The sequence below is a fragment of the Simochromis diagramma genome, unplaced genomic scaffold (genome assembly GCF_900408965.1).
Source record: "Simochromis diagramma unplaced genomic scaffold, fSimDia1.1 OVJJ01000205.1, whole genome shotgun sequence".
Lineage (NCBI taxonomy): Eukaryota > Metazoa > Chordata > Actinopteri > Cichliformes > Cichlidae > Simochromis > Simochromis diagramma.
The window spans coordinates 3,563,851-3,583,077 of NW_024386782.1; the positions used below are offsets into that span (position 1 = coordinate 3,563,851).

Genomic DNA, 19,227 nt, shown 5'->3' on the forward strand with positions numbered 1-19,227 from the left:
CAATTATAGATTTTCAATAACAAAATAATGGAGCTATAATTAACAATTAACCTTTTTTCACAAATAACCAAAAAGTAACTCATGCAGCTCTATAAAACCAGCCTTTCTTCAGGCAGCGTAGTAATGCACAGTTATTTGTACATCATTAATTTTAAAGAATTTTGCACTGGCTGCAGGACTCTTTTCCCCTCACTTCACTTCTTCATGATTAAGTCCTACCTACTATCTTGTCCTGATGGATCCATTACAAGATCTTAATTTCACATCATACGTGCCTCACCTGCCATCCTCAGCCTTGCAGCCTTGCTATGTGGCTGCTGTCTCCGGCAGACTTAGAAAGGGACTGGTTAATAATAGGCCTTGAGACAGCTCACTGCTGAGTAGCACGTCCTCTGTCTGGAAGCCCTTTCTTCATGTAGACACAGATTGACAGGAGGGACTGTGGGGAGGTGGCTGCGTGCCCTTTTCACTGCGGACTGGCAGTAAATGTGCAAAGGAATAATCACACTGTAGCTCTGGTTGTTATTGCTACCTGCAGAGTCGCCAAGACCAACACTAGCAGCAAACAAAGCCATGATTATTCTCAAAAGGCTCGAGAGATTTTTTTTTACGATAACTTTTTAAAAATCATTTGCTTTCAATATTTGGCTTTTTTTTAGTCTTTAGAAAACAGTCCAGTTAGATCAAGATATGTGTTAAAAAATACTCCTGTATAACTATTACACATTAACACCCCGACTTCTTTCTTGCCTTTGTGAATGCAGCAAACAGGAAAGGTGGGTACTTTCCCTGAAACATCCATCACAATTTCATCTCCCACTGTCCAAGTCGTTTTCATCCGTGTTGTGAAATTGGTGGTATTAATCATCTCTATGGGGTTGCAGAGTTAGCTGTCTCTCATCTCTAATTGACATTGCACACCAAAAGCATCATCTCAAAGGAATCTCAGGAATCATCTTTGTGTCTGATGTGTTCGACTTTAAGAAATTGTACAATACATGAGAAAGAGCAGACTCTGCAGCCCTGGGTAACTGAGGTCAGAGGAGCTCCAGGGTCATGTCCGTGTACCGGTGCATGTTTCACATCTAGTCCCAGTGTTCCTCCCACAGATCGTTCTGTCTGCTGTGGTTTGTCTCCGTGCTGCGTTTCATTATCCAGCCAGTGTCAGCGTGCCCCTTTAAGACTGGCCCCATCTGAATATGCCAAGGCATCACCTGCTGCTGAATGGGCCATTGTGAAGTAAATGCCAGACAGAGAAACTGCTGAAAAAGAAATGTTCCCATCTTTTAAGCTGACATTTTCCACTGAGACCCATTCCTCTACTTTTAGCCTTTTTTCCCCTCCTTCTTTTCCTGCTTCCCCTTGGCAGGAGTCGCAACAAAGGGGCCTGTTCTAGCCTCATTAAGCGCACCCTGTACTGCAAACACACTCATGTTCTCACAGTGTGCATGTGCGTCTACTTTACATTCTCACATTTTAACCATCACTTTGAGCCCAAGATGAGCCACGTTTACTTTAGGACAGCACTAAAGTGTCATGTAGCACTGATTGGCATCTGAGTGGGTCAGAGGTATGGATGAGGTGTGCAGAGGACAGATCTCTCTCATCCCCTCCCTCAGTCTAGCCGAGCCTAAGAGCAAACTCTGGGAAAACCAGATACGGTCTGGCTCAGCTCTCGGCTGGAGAGGAAGTGATGCTTGTCATAGATTAACCGTCATGCAGCTAGCATTAACTTAAGCCTCTGCAGCATAAGATAACAGGTGGCAGAGAGGCCCCCAGCCCCAGTGGCTGAGGTGGACCGGGTTAAGGCTGTGTGTGCACCAGCAGCTTTGTGTATTCTCACCACGCTGGGCTTCAACAGAAGGCCCTGCTCTTTCCTAAAACCCACGCTCACCACTTGCAAATGGAGTGCAATGAGATGTGAAATTTCCACAGGGCACCCTGATGCTTCCTTCCGCCCATTTCCATTTGCAGTCAGAAGGCTTGTGAGTGTGCAGCTGTATCTGTATGAGTGTGTCTGTGTGTTTGTACTTGTAAAAGTTGGAGAGATGGGAAAGCGTACATCTGTGTGCCTGTTTGTGTGTGTATGTCAACAGATGCCGGCTATCTGAAAACATGCTTTCTTTTCCTTTTCACGGTCGACTGAGCTGAGCCAGTCCGAGCTGTGCTGCTCTGTTCTGTGCTATGCTAGACTCAGCTAGGCCGGGCCCAGCAGCACAGGTGCTGCAGAACTGGTCTAATTACCCTGTGTTGTGCCACCCAGCTGATGAGCTAATTACAGCTTCCGCCTGTTTTCCTCTCAATCTGGAAGCCAGTAAACACAATGTGTTGTTAGCACTCGCGCACACAAACAGCAGCGGAAAGCACACATTTCTGTCTTTACTACACACAAACAGGCAGTCATGTACACATTCCCACACTGCAGCTGTCACCTATCCAGCCGCAAACAAGCCAAACCTAGCCCACTCCAGGAAAATTACGGTGTTTCTTCAAACACATTAAACTCCAGTTTTTCAAACTAATGAGGATGATGCCTACTATCTCTTGAATTGGTGGTCCTCAAAAGTAGCTTTGAAAACCATCAACTATGTCATTAACCTCATCAAGTGTGAAACAGCATGAAAATGTGTGCATTTTTTGTTTGTTTTTGTTCTAAATAGAGGAATCACTGATGTAGTTTTGAATCTTTCTGCATACATCCTGTATGCTTTTATTCAGCGTACGGCTAACTTTGAGCTTAGAGCTCAGCTTGAAATGCCCTTACTGTCTGCTTCTACCACCACAGGAAGCGTGCATCACCCTTACCTAAAGACGAGCACTCGGGTGGGGTGAAAGACTCCCTGCTGGGCAACTCTTCCGACCCTGTAGAGATGAGAAGACTCAACTACCAGACCCCAGGTAACAAACAGCTACACAAGGAACAACAAAGAGTTTATGTAAACTTTTCTCTGCTTTCCGCTCTGAACTTTCTGAACTTTCTGGTTTAAGACAGTAGTGACACATTTATCCGTGTTATTAAGACAGTGGCAAGCTTACAGAGTTCTGCTTTAATAAAGCATTCGAAGCTCTCTTTGTAATTTAAAGCTTGAGGGTTGATGTTTACAAGTCGATGTAACTTCGATAAGACGGGAAAAAGGCATCAGCCTCAACTTCTTCTCATGGGTCTGTTTAAGGGTAAACCTAGAAACTTGTACATGTGTGTTTTATTTTTTAATCAGTGCTTTGCAGGAAAAGAATTCAGTTTTTTTTAATATCAAAATGAAGAAAAAAGGATATTCTGCTTTTTGACTAGGGATTTGAAACAGCGTCATTTCCAAAATGAAAGCGCTCCTAAAATTCATCAGTCGGTAACTCAAAAACAGATTTTATCTTCAGTGCTGAAAGAATATATAAAGGTCACTCATATCTTTAATAGTATTGTTTAATGTCTTTTATTTTCAAGATTTTTTTGAAAAATAGTAGATATTGCTTTTTTTTTCCCCCCAACTCGAATCTGCACAGCCTTCCCTGAAGCAATCTTGCTCTGCAGTGAATGCCTTCCTTACTCATTCCTTTGATGGATCTCTTCTTTATTAGTGTTTTGTAGCATGTGTTACTTTATGACATTCACACGTACGGCTTATTTGATTTGTTGTCAGGAAGAAAATTTCACCAGTTCTTTAAAAAAAAGGGCAGCAAGCAGAAATCAACAAACTGTGATCGCGTCATACTCAGCTGACGGTATCAGTGAAGTCAGGCTGAGTGAATTCAAATTCCAGCCGCACACGCTGCTGAAGTCTGTGTGTGCGTCGTGTAAGGGTGCCCGCCTCGGCATCCTCCTTCTTCCTTTTCCCCCTGATCTTCTTCCTCCTCCTCCTCTGGTCTCTTGCTCCTCCTTCCTCCATGAGCTCCTTTCATTCCCCCCAGCTGATAATGAGTCCTGCTGCCTCTGATGTCAAGGTGAGCCAGGCGGAGGGAACAATGGAGCTGAGACAAAATGTCAACCTCAGTGCACGCGCACGTTTCTGTGTGTTTTTTCCTGTGTGTGTGTGTGTGTGTGTGTGATTGTGTGAGCGCGTGTGTATCTCTTCTCACGGGTTATTAAAGATCCCATTTGCCATACACTCCCTCGCACGCACACACAGAGCCCCTTTGAACCCCTGCAGAGGAATTAAGCAGTGCTGTCGCTCTGAAAGAGCCCTGTTCTCCCATCCTCCCACTCCACCTCTTTCGTCTTTTGTCTTCCATTTCCCCCTGCAGGGTAATCTCTTTCTTTTTCTCCCCTTACACCCCCCCTTTTCTCTCTCCCTTTACGTCAACATTATCTCCTTCTTTTTCTCCTTTTCCACCTCGCTGTTTTGCTTCAAGAGTGGTGATTATCAAAAATTACCAAGGCTGTGTCTAGCTTGTGAAATCATAGAAGACTCCAAGCCTGAGCTGAGAGAATATTGAACGGCCCATTCCTCTGTCCTGTCGCTCTTTTCTCTCTTTGATTCGCCCCCAGCAGGTGAACATTCCTGCTCTGATACTGATTGTTGTCGAAACGGTCCGGCCGATTGCAGCTCACGTCTCCGGCATGTTGGTTTGTTCAACAGGCTTTCGGCTGTGCGTTTTTTGGCACTCCAGCAGCAGTCGTGTGGTTCTCTGAGTAACTGACCTGATTTATCCTTGACAGACGTGGATCAGATGGTATTTGCAAATATTTACTTAAGATCATTTGTTGCTAACACTTTAAATATAGCATCAAGTACCACTTGGAGACAGTTTGCCGAAGTAATAGGAAATCACTTGTTTATGTGGGGAATGTGGTAACTTCATTAAATAAAAAAAAAAGATGTTTAATGAAGCAAAGACCACTCTTATTAGGAATTTAAACCAGCCCTCAGTTTAACTGAAAAAGTCTAATTATTACCCACTCTGTCAAGTTGTTCATCACAGTTGCTTGGCTTCCCGATTGACTGGGTGGGTACCTGTGCATGCAAATGATTCACGTACAGAAAGGGATTTTAGCAAAACCTTTACCTTCAAGTAAAGTTTTCACCAACCAGATGTCAACATTTCCTCTTGACACTTCAGCTGAAACATCTAGTTGCCTTTACTCTGTGATGCAGTGCACTGAGTTTACACATCCTGCCACAGGAGAGTATTTAAAGTCAAGCTTTGTATGCACTTTTGTTTAACAGTGTAAACGGCACTACTTGAATTGTCCCAAGAGGGCAAACAGCACTTGCTGCACACTCCAGCTAGCTTGAAAGGTTATTTGCAGATACTGTTTGGCCCTAGTCTGGTCTTGAGCCACCTCCATTGATTGAGTGTTCTTCTTCCTTCCTCCTTCACTCTCCTCTCTCCACAGGTCCCAGCTCTCATCGCTGCCCCAACACTCCAAGTTAGTCTGCTTTCTCACCTACTGTGTATTTCCCACACATGCAGTCTTTCTTCCCTCTCTCCCGAAACCCATTCCCGCGTTGCAATCCTGACAGACATCATGAGCCTACAAGCTTATAGCTTCTGGCATTCCAAGGATGCTGCAATGTCCTCTTTTGGTTGTGAACTTCCCACAACACCTTTATGATACAAGCAGTGGATTAGATGGTTTCATGGGTAGTTGAGCAGTGCGGACAGTTACACATGCTCTACATTAGTCTTGTTATCTATGGCTTCACTCTCCATTTAACCAACAACACTGCTGTAGAAAAAAAAACCTTGGTGAAAACGCACAAACACATGCACACCGATGTTAATGTGTTCATAGGCTCCTCTGTGTGATAGAATTCAATTTGGGTAATTGGCCAGGTCTCATCGTGTACAGCGGCCATAGTTACTAACCATTAACCATTAACGTTAGAGCATTATTAGGGCTGGAGCGGTCTCTCATCTGAAAGCATGACCCATGACCTTATAGATGTGCTCAGCCAAAGGCACTAATGTTAATATATCTGCATTTTTAAAGCGTCTGATCTGTGTGACTTCAAGGCTGTGTGTAAGGTTAATGATGCTCCGTGTATAACTTTAAAGTGTCTTCATGCATTACATACAGTTAACTTTTAACACATGAGCCAAGTTCCCAGCAATCCCTTTAAGTACATAGCCCTGCCAAGTTCAGAGGCACAGGGGGAATTTGTGTCGGTAGATTAGCAATAAATCATCCAATAACCCAGCGATGAGAAATCTAGAGAGCGGCAGGGGGGTTGTTTGAAATTAATCCAGCCCGAGTGCTCCAGGCTGGGCCGAAAGATAGTCTATTGTAGGGAAAGGGATTTTCAAAGAAATGAGTTTTGGCTGGTGACCAGTCAGTTTTTTTCCTCAGTAGGAAGTGACAGTGTGACTGATTTGTAGAGACTTGCGGGTTCTTGCTCTGGGCCCACCTCTGCCACCAATTGAGCTTTGTGGAGTCAGAGAGATGTCTGTCTCCTGCTTCCTTCAAGGAGCATGCTCACCCAGTCACTCATGTGCATCTCCGTATCAGCCCCACCTCTGTCCTACTCACTTAGCATGACGATATCACCAAATGTCACCAAATGTCACAAGCCTGTTTCAACTTGTGCACTCTCTCTCTCTCTCTCTCTCTTTCTCTCTCTCTCTTTTCTCTCCCTCGCCTCATGCATTGTTGAACAAAGTGCACACTCCTCACTGTTACACAGCCACCCCATGGTCCCACCGGCAGCCTCACTCACCCTGTGGTCCTACCAATGTTTGTGCAAGTCAGTGTTCGTGTTTGACGCAAAAACAGCCAGGTCTCACTCTTTTCTCCTCCCCCCCTATTCTTCCTCTCCCAGGAATGAGGGAGCACCCCCCCATTCCCGTCGCTGACCTGGCTGACCACATAGAGCGACTCAAGGCCAATGACGGCCTCCGCTTTTCCCAGGAGTACGAGGTAAGAGCAGCGCACTAACGCTGTATCAGACATTTTCACTCCTTCAAGCGTGAAAATGTGTTTCTTTGTTATGATATCTGGGGGGAAGTTTTTCTCTTTGATCCCATATGCATGTATTCTAATAGATTATGGAAGCCTTCTTACGCGGACATTCCTCAGTCATTTTTACAACTCTATTACCAATCTCACTAGGAAAGCAACACTTACATTAAATGCTGTGAGATGCCTTTTCACAAAACTAGTAGGTGGCAAGTTGCTTAAGCAATCTGTGTGCGTGTTGATGTTTTCCTGAGGAATGTTATTTTACAGGCAGCCTCGGTGAGAGATTATCTCTAGTCTAGTGTTCTTCCTCACAAAAACAAAAGCAAATTTGCATTTAAAGTGGCACATTGTTCGTCTGGGTACTAAGCAAGGCCAGATGAAGTGGAGAGGCATCCTTGAATGCAGAAAAAACAAGAGCCATCTTTTATTTATTTGCTGATTTGTTTGATGTGTTTTCTTTAATTAGCTTTATTCCATCAATGGGTCCAACAAGTCTTTTTTTCTTTTTTTTTTGGACTGATTGTTTTACATCGATTTAGAAGGTCATGTTCTCGCCTCTTTCAGTATGTTCCTGACCGTACATCAAGATGTTATTCTGTGCAATTTTGCACCCCGAGAGAAACAGCAGAGTAATTTTGCCAGCCTCATAACCATTTCCCACGCAACATCATAAGCCCAAACTATAGCAAACATTTTATTTGAGCTGTTCGGCTATCTGCCCCGTCCAGTGATTACGGGGAAAATGACATCAATTTGATAGCTTTATATAACTGTTCTAACACACTTGCTGACCCACAAAGCAAGCTAGATAAATACAATTATAAAAATTCTTCCTTGAAAATGTAGTGTTTGTGTACTTTGCCTTATGAATGATAGAGGCCTTGTTTATTCAGTTTTCATTTTTTGGAATACTCCCAGCTAAAACTAACACAGCAGCTGTGTGATTAATCCTTTCTTTAGAAAGCGTTAGTGTTTGGCTGCAACACGTTGGAGCTGAAAATGTGTGTTGGAATTTTGCAGGTTCTAGTTTACAGGACCTGCTTTACTGAGAAATGTTTTGATAGACCGCCGACCTCTGCAGGATGTAGCCTGCCTTTCATCCAATGACAGCTGGGATGGACTCAAACCAGCCACGATCCTAAGTTAGATAATAGTTAAAAAATGGATAAATGGACATTTTGTTCACTGAAACATCAAATATCTCTGAGAAGTAGCCGTTAACAGTGCACGACAAATTATGCATACATTTGTCTGCAAAGTTTTTCATTTTATAACGTACAGAATATGTTTCTAAAGGACATTTTCTGACTCGCTGTGAAATTAACAACTAACCGGGGAGATAATTAGGCCTTGGTAAAAAATCTGCTCTCAATTAAGTTCTTCCTTGTGTTGCTCAGTGCCTCTCTACAACATCACCCTGCCGGCCTGTTGAGTTAGTGTAAACGAATCAAGCCAGAGAAGTGGCTTGTATGACTGCAGGCAACCAGCCCAGCACCATTCCCTTCCTGCACCAGTCATTCCAAGCCAGGGAAGACCCCCTCCATCGCCCGGCAGATGGCCATCCATCTCTGTGCCAGCCATGGCGCTGTGGCAGAGCTCATGGCGCTTTGTCACAGTCACGTTCGCCGGCTGCTCCCGTTGCGTCTTACCCCAAGGCTCAGAATATCTAGTGGCTTTGCCACTTCCTCTCATCACACTGAGCAATGAGCACACTGGGTAATGAGCAGAATTTGTCAATCAGGCATGCTGCAGCTCCCCTGACAGTCTTTTTATCGCAGGAAGCAATATCATGCAGCCGTCGTCATAGCAATATCATTATGTTTATTTTAAAATATTTCCACTGTGTCATTGAGAGTACCTTGGGCATTTGCCTCTCACCTCTTTCTGCCACTTCTACCTCTAACTTGTTTGCTAGTTGTCATCAGCCTAGTGTGCCTGCTGTGTTCACTGAGCTCTCAAATCGATATGACATGTTTTGACTGCAAATAAAATTTTTCTCTTCACACTGACGGCCACGGACAGAAAAATTGGCAGTGCTGAGCTCATCAGCAGCAATAGGCTTGTGCCCCTGTGACTCTCACCGCAGAGCAAATTGGAGCTGTAGTTGCATATGAGCATTTTACATTTTTATGTCCTGTTCAGAAACAAAAGTGCAGAATAGCTTAAATTTCAATTTTAAGCCACATTTATACTAATGTAGGTGCCACTTTAGGAACGCTATCAGTTCATTGTGTTTGTAAGAAAGCAGCTGAATGGCAATTTGCTGTACGTTTGATTTACAAATAAGGAGAACTACACCTGCTTTGTTCGTATAAGGACTTTTTGCAGAAACATTTAATGGCCCAGGATCTTTATTTTCCTCCTCTCGAGGCTTCACCTTGCACCATAGATTTTGTCTATTATCCGAGTATTTTTACATGAAAGCTGTGCTGTAACATTTTGACTTAAAATGACCTGTAATAATTAAATTACTGAAGTAGTTGCATTAAGTTAGAGAATTAATTTTGAATGTGTCATTTTAACTCCTGCTGGATTTGTGAGGCACGAGGCCCGGGGAATTACTGGACATGGTTCCGGCGTGAGCTGTGGGGGATCGATATGGCATAACAAGAGATTCTGTGACATTATCTAGCAAGGGATAAGAGGCCATCACATATCTCCCCGGATCGATATATATGCAGCCTGCTGTCGTGTTAGCCCAAGAGACAAATGACGTAAGAGGGTCAGAAAGAGAGAGGACAAAAACACAAGCCAGGAAGATACGATAGAGACAAGAACAAACAGTTGTGGACACTGCACCAAATTGTGCAGATGACCTCCCAGGATAAGGTAATTCAGTGGAATTGTCAAATTGTGGACTGCAAACTTAAAACCTTTCTAACTTCTCAACTAAAACTAAAGCCTTTCTACACTTTGCCTATGAAAAATTGAGACCCTTTATATTTGTACTTCATTAGCATAAGACAGCAAATGTCACGCAGATAACCAAACTGTTAATCCACAAAAAGCAGCTGCAGAGCAGCAAGCATCAGGGATTCACTTTGTAAGCTGGTATCCACAGCACAGCTTCTCGTTTTGCTCGGTGGCTCTCTGTTCATTCTCTCATAATCATTCGTACTTCATTTATTCATTTTGTTGTTCCCTCCTTCCTCTGTCCTGTCTCACAGTCCATTGATCCAGGCCAGCAGTTTACCTGGGAAAACTCAAACATGGAAGTAAACAAGCCAAAGAACCGCTATGCAAACGTAATCGCCTATGATCACTCCAGAGTGGTGCTCACCTCCGTTGATGGTAAGAGCTCACGTAACCACTTAACCCCTCAGATAGCTATTGACTGACACCGCCATCGATTGAGGCCTCCTTCAAAACTTCCAAGGACATGTTGTACGCCTGCAGGTGCAGGTTTAAAAGATGAAAATTTTGCACACATAAGTATCTTTTTTTGTTCCGTATTGATTTAAGCATGTAAATCATAAAGACCTGTGTAATCTAGGTGATTGACTGACAGGTTGTCTTTGACTTCTGGCAGTGTACAAAGGGAAAATATCCATAAATGAACAGTGAAATATTATAATAGTTACCGTACTGTCTAATAGGAGTTTTATGCACACTGTTTGTCTTTTTTTACAGCCGTTCCAGGAAGTGACTACATTAATGCCAATTACATCGACGGCTACAGGAAGCAGAATGCCTACATTGCTACTCAGGGGCCTCTGCCAGAGACACTGAGTGATTTCTGGAGGATGGTGTGGGAGCAGAGATCCAGCACCATTGTCATGATGACCAGACTGGAGGAAAAGTCAAGGGTAAGGAGAAGCCTTAAAAATATTGTAATGTGCAACTTCATTCCTCAACAATTCCTGCACAAAGCATTAATCATGCATTGATTTAATTTAATTTATTAATAATGAACCCCATAAAAGTGATTATAATAAATTATTAATTGCAATGATAATAATGAATTTTAAGTGGTACATAATGTTTAATGCTTGTTAATATGTTAGTTGTAAAATATTATTGTTTATCTTTTTTGTTCACTGTTGAGTGACAAATCAACAAACCAGTAGCTGTTATTGGTGCAGAGAGGAGAGCAAAACGAAGGACTCTTGTATAGAACTTAAAGCCACCGAGGCTGACAATGCTGCAAACAAACCCAACCATCAGCTGACGTTTGGAAGTCAAAAAGTGGACAGAAATGGAGTTTTCTGATACACAAATGGCCTGTGTATATATATTTATGTAGCTTCACACTGAGGAACTTTACACCCAACAAAGCCTGAAGGCATATAGACACCCAGTCCTGCTTTAAAGCTGGATTTGTCAGCCTGATCAAAGTCACAAGGACTTCAAAGGATATTTTCCTTGTCTGCGGACAGTATCGCTTCATGTTGCTGCTCTTCTCCGCAGTCTTCGGCAATCTCTAAAAAACTTCTGCGTGAACTCTGTCTAAATATGTTTGTGAGGTAACAGCACAAACCTTCGTACCGTTTCCGATTTCCCCTGCTGTTGTTTGCTTGTCACTTACGATGAAGTTATCCTGGCAACTTTGCGTCTAACTTTGCAATCCTGCTATTGAACGGTCCCACGTGAAAGTGATGCATGTGCACTGCTTATATATTCAAATCTGATAATGCAAACTCTTAGATTATTTAAAAATTGTTCAATACTCGATTTCTGCGTATTTATTTTTGGCACTTCCTTATCAAGGTTCCATACATATAGTAATACCATGAAAGCCACAGCACTATAATGAAATTTCTGAAGTTGGAATGAAAAAGGATTGTCATCTAACAACAGTTGTGGGCTCCTAAAATAAATCTATGCTAATAAAAGAAGTGGAGAAAAAAAGAGAAAGAGCACCAGACAACTTGAGATTCAAAATTGGACTGGGTTTATTTAATTACCATCACAAAATCATGCTCATGAATTCCTTGGAGGGGGAAAAAAAATATCAGCATTGGAGCCCTGCCAGTATGTGCTGTTTTATTAGCGTATGCATACAGTACCCTAATAAAAGACAGTCTCCAGATGAAGAACGGGAGAAGAGAAGAAGTATAAATAAGAGTTTGTTTCCAAAATCCCAGACTCAACTGTTTTGGGGGAGAAGATCATTACCTGAAGCTGAGTTCATCCATACTGATTCTTCGCAATTGTTTTGTCAAGCTTTAAATTACTTGCTATCCTTCACAACATATCATCTGTTTTAATTTTAAGCTATCAGTGCAATCAATCATTTAGGCAAATTGTGAGCACAATATGTCTTCTCAGAACAGAACTCATTTATTTGTTCCTCGGAGAATATATTCAGCTTGATTAGATGAGTTTTATTGCACATTCACTTGATGGGGAGGACATACTTGTATTCACAAACGCCTCTTGGTATATTTAGTGCGTCTGAGTGGCAATTTCAGAGCCCTGTGACAGATAAACAGGCTCTCCTTCTTTGAGCTCAGAGTGGTGGCTGTGCATATACATAAGGATATAAAGAACTGAAACACCACGACACGAGGAACCTAAAGAAAAATGAATAGGCCTCGGAGCCAATCCCCACCTCCTACACACATTTTGAAATCCGCTGGTTTGCCAACACCATGGAGAGAGACACAAAGAACCAAACCCGCCTTCGACCAGCTGGGGGTGGAAGTATTTTTCCAAATCATATCAGACTACATTGGATTTTTTTATTTTTTGTGTGTGTGACATCACAAGAGTGGTGGACGAAGCTTTAGGGGTGTAGTTTCATTTCCGAACCAGGAGGTGGTGTCTCGGTGCAGTGTTAGCCCCTCCAAAATCATTTTTACTTTGCATGAACCTTCCACAAACTTCTATTTTCAGCATAGCTTATAGCTTAACGCTCACAAAGAGCTGTGCAGTAATACTTTGTAAACATATTGTGATACACGTGGTGCATACAAATCGAAGCAGTCTTTCTCTATACAGAAGATTAAACATTTAGTTTAATCATGATTAGCGGCATGTATGTGACAACTTTTAAATGGCTTTTTCCAAAACGGTATCAGACAGCCAACAGTCAGCTAAACTGATTAGATTCCCTAATTAAATTTTGGAATAATATTGAACACTTAGGCTCCAAACTGTATCAAACAAACAGTGTTTGCAGTGTGATAATGAAGAGAAATGCATTGATACATTTGCAAAATCATCCCAAAATAATGCCTGTGCTTCTAATTAGACACGTGGATTTACTTCACTGTTTCAGGGAATTTTGTTTTTTTGTCCACTCCTTTTATATAAATACACAATCTTTATTTGTCTGCGTCTCTCTCGCAAATGCACTCAGGCGCATATGGTGCGTGAGTCAACCTCCCACCACCCAGTTAGACTGACGTCTCATGCCAAACAGAGCAGCTGCTTGACAAATATAATGATGAGATCCGGCTGCAGGAAAAATTTCTGCTTCCCCTTGCATTACTAGTTAGTAAAACCCTAAAAGGTCAGGACTTGAAATGAGACCAGTGGTATTACTCACTTGGGTGTGTGTGTGTGTGTGTGTGTGTGTGTGTGTGTGTGTGTGTGGATAAGAGGTCTATGCCAGCTGCAAAAGGCCAGGTGATGACATGTGAGAAAGCAAGGTTCAAAGCAGAAGCAGATGATAGTGAAACCTGGAGCCTGTGTGTGTGTGTGTGTTCGTGTCCCTCTGTAGTTTTTTGTGTTGGAGAATATGCCACCCAACCTCAGGCAGCACAAAGATATTCATTACAGTGGTGACTGCTAATCCATATGTTTGTACGGCAAGCAGTTCCCCATCACTCAATTGAGTTTCTCCTGCGAGGTCTGCCTCTGCCTCTGAATGGAAGCTGTCACCGGGGGAGGTGAAATGTGAGGGGGTGAATTTTAGTGCATTTTGTTTGTCAATTTTTACCAGCTTTCTGAGACAGCCAAAGTGCTTCCAAATGTCAGCTCTGTACTGCAGTATCAATATGATTAGCTCACCCGTGCCACATCTCTTCCTCTCATATTATCCAAATCAATATCAGCAAGTTCTTGTCCCAGGATTCCTGACGTTAAAGCTGATTCTGTAGTTGTTGTTTCCGTGCCTGTAACTGACTGGGAAAAAGCCTTGAAAGGGTCATACTGAACATGAAGTGCTTCCAAAGACATTTTTAGACAGGCCAGGAACTAGAGGGGAAGACCACAGACTGTATATTAAAGAGAGAGGATATTATAAACATGTCTTAAATATCTTATGTTATCTCAAAAGAGCACATCACTCTGAGTGCAGACCCCTTGTTGTGAGTTTCCAGAAGTAGAATAGGAACCACTCACAGTTTGAATTTCAGAGACAGACACCTTCTCTGTTTTTAGGACTGGGCTTCAGACTTTCTTTCTTGATCTTTAACCATCCCATGTTTATGCCCCTATAACCTTGGGATGAATGAACTACCTTCATGTTTCTACCTGAGAGTTTCCCACTTGGGCAAGACCAGGCTGGCTATTCCGAGTGTTTAGGTATCAAGGTGATTCATCACCTTAACCATTAAACTTTGTTCAATAGTTGTTGAAGGCGATGAAAGCATTTCTAAATATCAAATGACTGATTATGTGATTGCATTTTTGTAAGTCCAGTTTTTGCCAAGTTACCTTCAGCAATTAAATTCATCAGTTGGGTCAGGAAAGGTTATTTCTGAGTGAAGAATAGCTGTGAAAAGAAACATTTTCTTTTTTATTCTAAAGTAGTGACAACTACACGTTGCTAAGCCACAAGGAGTAAAATGAAGGCCAGTCGTCATTTCAGAGATACACAAACACTCGGTGCTAGTGTTTGGAGAATCTTTAGTCTCATCCACAGCGAAGTTTGTGGATGAGACCAAAGATATGGAGCACATATGGAGCCAGGTGGCCGAACCTGCTGTCCATTCACGGCTGGCCAGGACAGGCTTTTAGACACATCTCCCTCCACAATGCAGCACCCGATCAGCACAAATGTGCCAAAAGCATACATGACAAAGGAGTGCGAACCACCCGACAATTAGCTAATTGAAAATGATCACAGGCTGGTAAAAGACAAAGTGGGCTTTTTATGCTCTATTGAAGCCCGCTTCAAATGCGGACACACATGAACGCTCATGCAAAAGCTTGCTTCTGCGGTGCTCTTTTTTTTTTTTCTGTAGCGGATACCCGAGCTGATGCCGAGTCTTCAGTTTTTAATTAGACAGTGGACAAAGCCTTTGATCTGACCTCTTTAATGTTCCCTCCTTGTTAATCAGTGTGATCCTACAAGCCTCTCACTAGCCTCGTGGTGCATACTCGCAGCAGTTCACTCCTGACAGCGTGCCCTCTCTTTTGCTTCGCCAGGTGAAGTGTGACCAGTATTGGCCATCGCGAGGAACAGAGACCTATGGGATGATCCAGGTCACCATGTTGGACACTGTAGAGTTGGCAACGTACAGCGTCCGTACTTTCGCCCTCTACAAGGTAGAGTAGCCTTTTTCATTTGCAGTCTAAATGCAATTCCTCATTTTTCCTCAGACAGTTAAAGGCTATTATACATGAATAATTTTTCCATTATTGTAATTGTTTTTGTAACTTCCAACATTCATCTCTTTTTCTTTTAAGAAGCACTTTTTTCTCTCACTTTGATTCGTATACTTCAGTGCAGTGATGATGTGACTAATGGTTTGTCCTTTATTTCTCCTCTTCCATTTCTTTTTTCCATCACTTGCTTATAATTTCTAACATTATTATAATTCCTAATTAAATGCAAGTCTCTGGCTGGAACGATTAATTGGTTTCAATCAGAAATGGTGACAATGCCAAGAAACCCCTTCAGAGAAACCGCTGGGGCTAAGTTCCAAAATTATACACGTTATCTACACCTACACTTGCAGCATGATCACAGGCCTAAAAGTAGAGCGCTCTATGTACTGCTATCAAAGTTATGCGTTAACTTGAGACATTAAAATAGTCAATCACATGTGCTTTTCAGACTTTACTGCAGATTTTATGTGAACGATGAAGAATGATGAATCGCATGAAAAAAAACAGCATGACCTTTACTTATTAAAGATGAAAATGTCTTACTTTAAAGGAGCCATTTACACTTTACCATGCCAGGATCGCCCACTAGGCTTCCTGTTTTATTGACTAAACTGATTCACCCACAGAATGGCTCCAGTGAAAAGAGGGAGGTGAGACAGTTCCAGTTCATGGCCTGGCCAGACCACGGGGTGCCCGAGTATCCCACACCGATCCTGGCCTTCCTTCGGCGGGTAAAAGCCTGCAATCCTCCAGATGCAGGGCCCATGGTGGTCCACTGCAGGTGGGAACATGAAGAAACAAGCTGTGTTTTTAGTAGTGCATTAATCAAACAGAATAATAGATACATACTAAAAACTGAAATACCATTAAAATATATTTAATGGAAGTACTTGTAACAACAGGAGTTATGAATCTGCTCTGTAAAGGACATCATTTGCAACAGAGATGATAAAATATTGTTCTTGTGGACACTGATATTAATTTGCTGATGGTATTATTATAGAGTAATGATATATTAATTTGCCCCAGTAATTTGTTACTGTTAGCAGGTGTAAAACAACTAACCCCGGATGATAAGATGCTGAGTTTTCAGCTGTCAAGTGTAGAGAGAACATTAAAGAACCGGGAATCTTACTATACTCTACAGTCCTCCTGATTGCATGTTTGTTTTTTGTGTTAATGATGTCTTTCCACCGCATGATGATCGTCTGTACAAACAGGAAAACATATTAATTTTTCCGTTTCTCTCCATCAGTGCGGGCGTGGGCAGGACTGGCTGCTTCATTGTGATTGATGCCATGCTGGAGCGCATGAAGCACGAGAAATCTGTAGACATATACGGCCATGTGACGTGCATGCGTGCCCAGAGGAACTATATGGTCCAGACTGAGGACCAGTACATCTTTATTCATGAAGCCCTACTGGAGGCCGCTACCTGCGGCAACACCGAGGTGCCAGCCCGCAACCTTTACGCCCACATCCAGAAACTCACCCAGCCCGCACCTGGAGAGACGGTCACCGCTATGGAGCTGGAGTTCAAGGTGATTGACGCACACACATCAAATAAATTTCTTTCATAATTACATAAGCATATTTAACTGTAATCTTAAAGAACAACTTTCACTGATCAAGAGTGTGTAAAAGTCAATGGATTGCTGCACAGGAAGTGGTAATAAATAACAAAAGTTACAAAATAAAGTTACCATTCTCCCTGTTTTTCCTCACATTAACGAAACCTGTTTGCTCTGCTACTTTTATGGTGGAATCTTGTCAAAGGTGCAACAGATTGCAGCTGCAAAATCCGTGTCGGTGTCACAAATAATTAATTCACCCAATCGGCCACTGCACAAGTATTCTTTTTGGTTTTTTTGTTTTTTTTTGAATCAGTGACATCAGCGCTGAGACATCACAGCCGTTTGCACGGCAGCATCACTGCATACAGACCAACACATGTTTCAGGGACAAATGTACAAGAACAAGCACACATAAACACCAACACGTGAACACACATACACATGGAGAGTTACAAAATGACTGACACTCGCACATACACACAGCTGGTGCTCAAGGTCGCAGTCACACGCGCACACCTTCTGTCAATAGCCATTGACTGTGATGTTATTACGCACTCTCCTCCCAGCGCGGCTCTGCCATTAGCCCTCTTATGACCATGATCCATTCTGTTTGAAGTGATAATAGCATCTACACTCCTGCCAACAACAGAGAATGAAAGAGTGAGAGAATGATTGTGGCGTACGTGGGGGCCACAGCCTCCATGCCCACACAGTCTGGCCACATCGCACGCGCACGTGCACAAATTCTCCTGGAGTACGATAACTGGGCATACACGCTCCTGTGCTGTCCATCTGTGCTCTGTCCACTGCCAGCACTGAGCATGTCACGCCTACAGTCCTTCAAGCAAGCTCTGGGACGCTATGGGAGACAGTCTACTGCAGACAGCCGATTTCTGAATCAGACCATCTCTAGTTAGGAGTAAACTTTTGAGTGGACCTGTTATGCTTTTTCCTTAAAGTGGTTAATGCTCATAGTAAATGTGGCGAGTTGTGCTTCAGACTCCTGTAAACAGTTTTCTTTTTAACTCTTGGTACTCTGTAATGTCAAAGAGAGCAGATATCCCTATTATGATCATCTTAAACACATAATTCTGGCTGCGAGCAATGTAACCCCGCCCACCTGCTCTTTAAACCTTTTACTTGGTAGGGGTATGCAATCAAAAGAAACTATGGATAGAGAGGCATCCTTGTTTATTTACTTGACTGATTTTTTTTCTCCCTATCTCTTTCCCTGCCTGGTTTCTTCCCACCGTTTCTTAAACAGAGACTGGCCAACTCCAAAGCCCACACGTCACGCTTTATCAGCGCCAACTTGCCCTGCAACAAGTTCAAGAACCGCCTGGTGAACATCATGCCTTTCGAATCCACGCGTGTCTGCCTGCAGCCCATCCGAGGTGTCGAGGGCTCAGACTATATCAACGCCAGCTGCATCGATGGCTACAGGTCAGTAAAGGACTTCGTCTTCGAGATCTGAGCGGCTGTGAATTTAAATAGCTGATCTTGCGCTTGCTGTAAAAGGCGAGTGTGGCGTTATTGTGTTTTTCTGTCAACAAATCCAAACCAGCTAAGCACCACTCATCCACTAACTTCACTACAAATACTGCAGTGTCTTTGACTCACATTTCCAAGCCTGTTTGTTCCTACTGCAAAAGCAAATTGTATTAAAACAAAATGTAATGTTTCAAGCATTATTTTAAGGAAAACTAACAGGATTAAGTGGAGAATTTATGGAGTAATTTATTCAGATACTGTTGGTATCCCCAAATACAAACAGCACCAAGTAATAGAAGAGTTTCCCACGCTGTCTTTGAAGTGTCCTTATGAGTGTTTCCCAAAATTCACCACCATCATCTGCACATCACCAGCCCTGTTTATTGTCTGTAGACAGGCTGTGTGTAGGCTTTCACTGCTTGTTCATATTGCTAGTTTGGATAGCCCTGTATGGGTTAGGCATATTAGGGCCACTTAGAATATTGGGGTGTCACACGGTGTGCCACCAACCTTCTGTCTGTGTGTGTGAGAGGGGAGGGGGTGACGATGGGAAATCGTGAGGGACATACAGAGTGACACAATAGGAATGCCAGAAATTATATATGCTGGAATAAATAACAAGTTAATCAACTTATTGTAGGGTGTCTTCCTCTCTCTTGTGCCCCCCCCTCGGCCCCCCTTGTTGGCGCCCCTGCCTGTATGTGAGATTGGCTCTAAATAAACTACAATTTGAATGCTAATCGTAATTAAGAGACATTTCAAAGGTTG

The 19,227-nt window shown here is 42.7% G+C and overlaps 1 protein-coding gene across 21 annotated transcripts in view; it reads left to right on the forward strand.

The window, feature by feature from the left end:
* LOC120724413 (receptor-type tyrosine-protein phosphatase F) overlaps positions 1–19,227 on the forward strand; it is a 156,633-nt gene that overhangs the window by 128,976 nt on the left and 8,430 nt on the right. For 12 of the 21 annotated variants that reach the window (XM_040016616.1, XM_040016655.1, XM_040016641.1 and 9 more), the window contains 10 exons: positions 765–776; positions 2,786–2,898; positions 5,333–5,365; positions 6,756–6,853; positions 10,063–10,186; positions 10,526–10,701; positions 15,212–15,331; positions 16,021–16,175; positions 16,650–16,935; positions 18,233–18,411. In XM_040016616.1, the coding sequence (XP_039872550.1) occupies positions 765–776; positions 2,786–2,898; positions 5,333–5,365; positions 6,756–6,853; positions 10,063–10,186; positions 10,526–10,701; positions 15,212–15,331; positions 16,021–16,175; positions 16,650–16,935; positions 18,233–18,411 (1,296 nt within the window). The remainder of the gene's footprint in view (positions 1–764; positions 777–2,785; positions 2,899–5,332; positions 5,366–6,755; positions 6,854–10,062; positions 10,187–10,525; positions 10,702–15,211; positions 15,332–16,020; positions 16,176–16,649; positions 16,936–18,232; positions 18,412–19,227) is intronic. The other 9 variants (XM_040016662.1, XM_040016710.1, XM_040016720.1 and 6 more) reach the window with 3 other exon arrangements.